Genomic DNA, 8,564 nt, shown 5'->3' with positions numbered 1-8,564 from the left:
GAACCATGCGGAGGATCCACCGAGGGTGGTATCCAGGTATGATTCCAGATCGTTGGCATGGTTTGGCTCATATCACGAACATCAGGAATTGGTGTCTGCAACTGAATTCGATCACGGATCATTTGCTGTTGGATCTGTGTTTGGGCTCTCAGCAACTCAAACACCATTACAGACAGTTGGTGTATTGAGCGTGTTGGTTCCGTTCCGCCTGACACTGAATTGAGAACGGTTGGTTGAGCATTTGAATTAACCGTACTGGTGGTCAGGGTATACCGTGGTTCAGTTGCCTGAACCGAAGTCGGTATATTCTGGTTTGGAATCTAATCTGGTATGGTTAAGGGTAAATATTGTGATGGAACAGTATTTTGGGTTGAACTCATCGTTCCCCGTTCATTCTCAAAACCATGGAAGGTCGAGTTCAAACTTAATTGGGGATCGCACGTCGGGATTCCCGTATTCGGTGAAGACATCCGAAGCTCACGAATCTTCGACTGAAATTTTCCGATCAGATCTGCCTGGCGTGACGCCGACTCGGGTTTTAACTTCAACCGAGCGGTTCGATAACAATAATGTATCATTTGATGAAGACGACCCTGAGGTGTTAACACCTCATTCGCCTTCAGTTCCCGATATGCTCTCTCACATATTTCCAACTCATTCATTTGGTGTATGGCATGGGATTTTATCAACCATGGTTGGCCAACGTAAGCAGATATTTTACCAATGAGGGCGGCTATTTCGGTGGCGGTCCATTGAACCGGCGCTGGATATAAGTTATATATCTCCCCTTCGATCCATCGCTGTTCGTCTGTCAAATAAGTTACATCGAGAATGGGAAGCAATTCCATGTTCAAAGACTCAAATACCAAGTTGTAAATTCCGATTATTAAAAAATTCTGCCAATGGTAGACGTATAGTCCGTACTATTAAAGTCTATGTTATAAGATGATGGTACTCGATTTAAAATCAGTACAGTATTTACTTCAGTTTATTATTTATTATTATTATTATTTTATTCTATGAGTAAGTCGTTTTGAATATCCACTTTCAAAAATAATGCCGCATAAATCGATCACTATTTGAATATTGCTTTAAATCTAATTAGTTTAACAAAAAATTCACGCTCCATTGGTTGTATATCTCATGTGATTTTCGGTCCAAAATATTGTTTAATATTATACCGAACGTGGGCTGAGAATGGCGTTTAACGCACTAGCTCGAATCTTTTTATGGACCAAGTTGTTTGCTCCCGGGATGCAGCGAAGGCCTTGAATACTTGGGAGTATTACCTGTATCTCCTTCGGTCCCTTCTGTCGCCAACAAGGTACGCAACATTTCCGGTTCATTACTGGTACGATGAGGAGTGTCAAGAAGCTGCCGCCTACAGGGCCATCCTGCGATCGGACGCAACGCGAGCCATGTGGAACCGTTATAGAGAACTGAAGGGGGAAGCTGGACGTATTCACCGGAATAAGAAGAGAGAGGTCGAAATACGTGTGTGGAGCAGAAGACTAACCCGAGCCCCCAGTCGATGACGATGGAATAGATTTCCCAGCGCCGGACTATGACGAGGTATGAATAGCGATTATGGGGATGAAAAATAACAAGGTTGCTGGAGCTGACGGCCTGCCAGACGAGCTATTCAAGTACGACGGTGAGGAGCTGATAAAGTGCATGCCCAACGACTGGAATTCAATTGTGCTCTGCTCAATCCACAAGAAAGGCGACCCCGCCATGCGCGCCAACTATTCTATCGAGCGTTTTTTGTGAAAGACTGAAGCCCACCATTAACGAACTGATTGCGCCTTACTAGTGTGGCTTCAGTTCTGCCAAATCCACCATATATATCTTATTCGCAAATCCCCGAAACATGGAAAAGACCCGTGAGAATGGGATCGACACACATCTTCTATTAGTTGTTAATTTTGTTAAGATTTTGGTAAATAGCTGTAGTCAACTCAGTTAAATTTCTAATGCATTGTTCAAGAATATTATTATTATTATTTTTTACACTAGCAACATTAAAAGATTTAGAAGATTGAGGTTTATTTATCAAATCAAATAATTTATCTGCAAGTAAAATAATTTCTTCAGTACTTTGATTACTACAAGAAGTTATATGAATCTGTATTTGTTGCGGTAACTTCCTACTCCATAATTTAAATAAAAGTTCTTTACTAACAATTGGTTTGGAACCTGCTAAGGATTTCATATGTCTATAAACTTCTGGTGGTGAACGACCACCTAGTTCAGTATTTGAAAGTAATTGTTCTAATCTCTTCTCTTCGCTAAAAGAAAATCTTTCACATAAAACTTTCTTAATTGTTTCATATTTGTTAATCAAAGGAGGCGGATTAATAACATCAATAATTTTAGAAACTGATTATTTTTGAAGAAAAACTAGAATATTTTAAAATTTGATATTATCATCACATATATTGTTAATTTCGAATTGTCCTTCCACAAGGAGAAACCATGCTTCAGGACAATCTTCCCAAAAATGAGGCAATTTAATAGATTTTGATAAATTCGCACTTAAGTTATTTTCATTTGGAAAGTTATTAGATTGTATACTTTGTGAAATGTTTATGTCTGATGTGTGTATTGGATTTTCGTGTTGATTTTCTGTTGTTGTTGTGAAGTTGCGTGTACGTATTGGTGATCTTTGCATTTTGAAATAAACTGGAGAAAAGTGTACAAAATAAATATAAGTAACAATAATTTAAATTAACACAAATATTTATGTATACATATATTTATAGACGAAGAAAGTACTAAAAGCTTAAATAAATGTTAATAAAAATTAATTATATTAATATAAAATTATTTATATTATCTAGTTGTAATTCTAAATTTCTTTAAAAAAAATGGGTTTAAATTTTAATTATATTTAAAATGGTAGGTTGATAAATCTCCAAATTAATTTAAATTAATTTTGTTCTGTTTTGTTAATAAATAATTTTGATTTTAAAAACAAGTAAACAAAGTCGAAGAGTAATTAACATATTCACAAAAGCTGAATGATTAAACGAAAGACTTAAGACACGATTTTTTTTTTTTTTAATGAAAAACAACTACTAATTTCTGTTACTTCGTTACCTGTAACAGGAAAACTGAAAATAACTCTGCTACTGTTGCTACATCAGTTATAGTAGCTGTTGACCTGATTTTCCTTTCTGCTATCTAAACAATGATGCAACTCATAATCTTGAGACGGCAATATATGGCTGCTAATGCGGTGGTAGCTGATGCTGCTGGTATAGATACGTTGATAGTTGCGAAACTGCTGTTGCTTTTGTTGATGCTATGACCTTTATCAATTGCTCCTGGCAATAGGACAAACCCTTCTTATAAATTTTTGTCAAAACGGAAGGGAGCGGCGATGAGGAGATCAGAAACCAAGATCTGCTTCCACTTAAACTTTCCGGAGCTGTGCGAGAAATTGGCAACCAAGCTGTTTGGAGTCTGTTGTCTTGCAAACCAGGATTTGGCGTTGAACGTCTGCGTGATATGATAATCGACACTTATTGGCAGTCTGATAGCTAACTACCGCATTAGTAAATGTGCAGTTTCATCGCAAGACGCGAATCAGTGCAATGTATTTATATGCCGATAACTCATTCGATGAAAGCTATACACCTTCACGCATTTCACTAAGAACTGGCTCGAACTTCACCTCCTTGCAGGATCGCCAATATATCATAAAATATGATATTCAATTTAAAAATATTTATTTCTTTCTTGTTTGAAACTAGTTTATTAATAATCAAAATTTTTCTCTTCTAATAACAAACCAATTCATAGAACAATAAATTTAACTTCAAGAATTTAAACAAGTGTAAAAACATACAGTTAATTACCCTACATTTGTATTTTACTTGTATATTTTTATACTTGTTTAAATTCTTGATTTTCAGTTTATGGTTCTATGAATTTGTTTGCTGTTAAAAAGAAAATTTTTGATTAATAAATAAACTTTCTGTATTAAAACTTAAAAGATATTTCTTCTAAAAATTAAATCATCTAATGATATGTATATGTAGGGTATTTTACTTGTATGTTTTTATACTTGTTTAAATTCTTGATTTGCAGTTTATGGTTCTATGAATTTGTTTGTTGTTAAAAAGAAAATTTTTATTAATAAATAAACTTTCTGTATTAAAACTTAAAAGATATTTCTAGAGATTTCATTAGATGATTTAATTTTTAGAAGAAATATCTTTTAAGTTTTAATACAGAAAGTTTATTTATTAATAAACATTTTTCTTTTCTAATAACAAACAAATTCATAGAACATTAAATTTAACTTCAAGAATTTAAACAAGTGTAAAAACATACAGTTAATCACCCTACAGACACCATATTTGCCTTAGGGATGCAAGTCAATAAAATACATCGAAGTTTTTTCCATCTGATGCAACGTCTTGTCCGGCTATTTGGTTTACTATACAGGATTTAGTTGAAATATACGCTCACTACGTCCGGATATTTATATCCACGTATCCTCTAGCGAGCTAACGTGAGATGTATATATATATTAGGAATATGTAAATTCGATTATCGAAGCTTCGAGATTCGAGTTTTCATCGAATTTTAGCTCCAAAATCCCGAATTTTGGAAATCGAACATTGTGGTGCTGAAATTCGGATGAATCGAATTGTTCTAGAAATTTACGATTTTCGTCTTAATTTGCAAAAACGCAACCCTGCAACCTTCCTCTTTCTGGCTAAATTTGCCATCATTTTGTGTTATACCATATTTTCCTTAGGGATGCAAGTCAATAAAATACATCGAAGATTTTTAGATCTAATGCAACGTCTTGTCCGGCTATTTGGTTTACTATACGGGATTTAGTTGAAATATTCGCTCACTACGTCCGGATATTTATATCCACGTATCTTCTGGGAGTGAGGCGCAAAACTTCGCGTGCGCAGGGTGCGGGTCCCCCACATTAAAACCCCGTCCAAGTAAGAAAAGCCTCGGATGAGACCCCCTCTTTTATTTCGACCACGGCAAACGTATAAAGGTGATGGGGGGTATATCTGGACCCTTAATGGGGAAGGTGCCTCTGCCCGGCTGTTGGTGTCCTCGGGAAGACTAAGGCTGACATCACCGCCATCCAAGAAATGCGATGGACGGGGCAAGGCAGGGTAACGCGAAGGTAAGTCGACGAACGGCTAGCCCCAATCCGCATCAAAAAGAGATTCTTCACCATCTCGCTCATATGCGCCGATACCCCGAGGATATATTCTATGAGCGCTTGGATATAACATTCGAGCGTTTCCCCCGTCACGATATAAAACTCGTGCTTGGCGACTTCGATGTCAAGGTGGGCACGGAAGAGATCTTTGGTGCCACTATCGGAAAATTCATCCTCCGCGACGAAACCTTCGATAACGAGCTGCGGCTCTTCGACTTCGCCGGGCCCGAAACATGTTAGTATGTAGTACTGGGTTCTAGCATAAAAAGATTCATAAAGCTACATGGCTGTTTTCAGCTCGAAAAATGAGAGACCAAATCGAGTATGTTGTGATAGACGGAAGGCACGCTTCCGGTGTTATAGATGTACATACTTACACTCCGAGGGCCAAACATCGACTCGCACCAGTATCTTGTTGCAGCCAAAATACTCACCCGCCTTCGTGCAGCGAAAAATGTGCAACAATGCATGGAAAAAGCTCAACGCCGAAAAGCTGCAATCACAACAAACGGCCAATTCATTCGTCACTCGACTCTAATACCTGCTGTGAAAGAGCACTCTTCAACAAACCGACATACGCGAGCAGTGAAACCACATTTCCGGTTCATTACTGGTACCATGAGGAGTGTCAAGAAGCTGCCGCCTACAGGACCACGCTGCGATCGGACGCAACGCGAGCCATGTGGAACCGTTATAGAGAACTGAAGGGGGAAGCTGGACGTATTCACCGCAATAAGAAGAGAGAGGTCGAAACACGTGTGAGCAAAGGAGGGGACAATTTTCGACCCTTTTGAATGGGAGCAGAAGACGAACCCGAGCCCCCAGTCGATGACGATGGAATAGATGTCCCAGCGCCGGACTATGACGAGGTATGAATAGCGATTATGGTGATGAAAAATAACAAAGTTGCTAGAGCTGACGGCCTGCCAGCCGAGCTATTCAAGTACGATGGTGAGGAGCTGATAAAGTGCATGCCCAACGACTGAAATTCAAGTGTGCTCTGCTCAATCCACAAGAAAGGCGACCCCGCCATGCGCGCCAACTATTTAATCGAGCGTTTTTTGTGAAAGACTGAAGCCCACCATTAACGAACTGATTGCGCCTTACTAGTGTGGCTTCAGATCTGCCAAATCCACCATATATATCGTATTCGCAACAGCCCAAAACTTGGAAAAGACCCGTGAGAATGGGATCGACACACATCTTCTATTAGTCGCTTTCAAAACCGGTTTTGACAGCACGAAAAGAAGTTTCTTTATCACGGTATATACAGTAGCCGAGTCAATTTTATTATAATAAAGTGCAAGTTTTAAGTAGCTAGGATTTACCGTCGATTTTTGGCTTTTTTCACGCAGTATCTTCCATACAACAAATTGTTTTCCAAAATAATTTATATGGAAAAAATGCAAAACACCTTCAACAAAAAAAGAAAATCTCAAAAATCAACGCGATTTTTGGCTAACTCCGAACTTGCATTTTTTTACTAGAATGAGCTGCAAAACTCTAAAATTTTTCGCGAGTTTTGCACAAAGTTTAGGAATTATATTTTTATGTTTTTTGTTGTTGAATGAACCATATTTTTATACAAAATTGGCGAAAAAATATTAGAATAAAAATTGTTGCATATATTGTGAAAAATTTGCTGTGCCAATATTTTGTTCCGGCAGTGTACATAGATTTGTCACATTTTTGTAAAATTTTTATCCTTGAGCATTAAATAAATTTAACCATTTGAACCGAACCGAACTGCGATTCAGGAATACTCATGCACCGGTTCATGAACCGGTACAAGCTTTTTCTAAATGGTCCGAACCACTGAACCGAACCGCACCGGTTTTTGGAGGGGTTTGCAGTCCTGGTCTTTAACAATGGTACGTGCGAAATTTTAGATATTTAGCTCAATATTTGTGGAAAATAGGCGATATTTTTGACCGAAGATGTATTTCCGGTGCTTTGTTGAGAATTAATAATCGCGTTGAGGAACCCCTAAACGATCACCGATTTCTTTCAAATTTTCAGCAACATGTTTTTTCTTGATGCTTTCAAAGACATCGCACATAAATTTAAAAACAAAACGGGTTTTTTAATCAGCCTAATGCATGTACATACAGCTCGATTCCTAAACACAAAATATTATCTATTGAACTCACTTCGCTTCGTTAATGTTTTCCAAGTTGTCCTTATTCTCTATTATTCCTGACAGCAGACTGATAATTTCCGTCCGGTTAAGGCTATTTAATGTTGACGAGTTAACAATTGTATTGAGGTCAAATCGCCTGAAAGCGAGTATTGTGCAATTCACTAATAGTTCTGTATCGACGACTTCTGACATTTTAAACACAGCCACAATATCTCGATTTCAAACAAATTTTTTATCATTTGGAATTTCCCATCTAGACGCGATATATCTCCAGAGATACACACTTTACGCCATTTCATTCTAAAAATTATACATATACATATGTACGTAACTTCTATTATTGTTCATGCTTGTGTCTCTTCACATTTTAACAAATTCTGTATTCAGCACGATTCGTAGTCAAGTTTGGTGGATGGTTGACAATTTGACAATCCTGATGACAATAATGTGGGGACTTCTGTCCACTTCCATATATAAACCACATACTTGGAAATACGTATGAACAGTATTTTTTTTACACACATACATATATGTTTTTTTGTATATGGATACATGTATATATGTATATACATATATACATATACATATATGTACATATAATTATGAGTATAGTATTCTGCAGGCGCGTTGGCGTTTAAAGTATTTTCGCACGTCACTAAAATGCTATTTTACGAGGGAGATATCTTCGACGTTTTGTTAGTAACATAATTGCTGATTTGTCTCGTTTGTAACCCTAGTATATATATTAGTTTCATTGAAGTCGTTTGGTTGTCTATTGGCCAGTCTTGGTCTGCCTTTGAAACCGCTATATCAATTTTTTTGCACACACATATGTAAGTAAGTAACTGAGGATGAAAACTTAGCCAACAAGTGTTCAACGTGTGTGGCCTGTGTCAAAGTTGCATTGTCTACTAAGTTTTTAGGATTCGGCAAGTTATGAATTTAGCAGTCTGTGCTCTTGTTAAAAACAGAGAGATAGTGGTAATGTTTATGTTGCTGCTGTTGGTTTTCTTTACCGTACTCCCATGCGCCCTTAAACATTCTAATATAGCTTTCTACTCTTTTGTGTTCAGCACCCTATGCATGTTTGAGATTGCATCTCTCCTTCTTAGGGTGACCAGATGAGTCGAAGGAAAATCAGGGCATTGCCTTTTTGAAAGCACAATCACTTTCTTTTCCATCAGAGTTTTGAAATGATTGATTTTACGCTCAATGGTAAGAATT

General features: G+C 37.4%; 1 protein-coding gene across 2 annotated transcripts in view; it reads right to left on the bottom strand.

The window, feature by feature from the left end:
- Positions 1 to 8,293, bottom strand: part of TkR86C (Tachykinin-like receptor at 86C) — a 380,372-nt gene extending 372,079 nt beyond the window's left edge. The window contains exons 1-3 of one of the 2 annotated variants that reach the window (XM_017606798.1): positions 8,170 to 8,293; positions 7,935 to 8,073; positions 7,351 to 7,797 (exon numbers count right to left, since the gene is read on the bottom strand). In XM_017606798.1, coding sequence (XP_017462287.1) covers positions 7,351 to 7,532 — 182 coding nt within the window. In that variant the 5' untranslated portion in view covers positions 7,533 to 7,797; positions 7,935 to 8,073; positions 8,170 to 8,293. Of the gene's footprint in view, positions 1 to 7,350; positions 7,826 to 7,934; positions 8,074 to 8,169 lie in introns of both variants that reach the window. The other variant, XM_017606791.1, reaches the window with a different exon arrangement.
- Between the last annotated feature and the right edge of the window lie 271 nt (positions 8,294 to 8,564).

This window comes from Rhagoletis zephyria, unplaced genomic scaffold (genome assembly GCF_001687245.7).
Source record: "Rhagoletis zephyria isolate East Lansing unplaced genomic scaffold, Rhagoletis_zephyria_1.1 Rzeph_scaffold_00166, whole genome shotgun sequence".
Classification (NCBI taxonomy): Eukaryota; Metazoa; Arthropoda; class Insecta; order Diptera; family Tephritidae; genus Rhagoletis; species Rhagoletis zephyria.
This window is presented reverse-complemented; position numbering and strand designations above follow the sequence as displayed.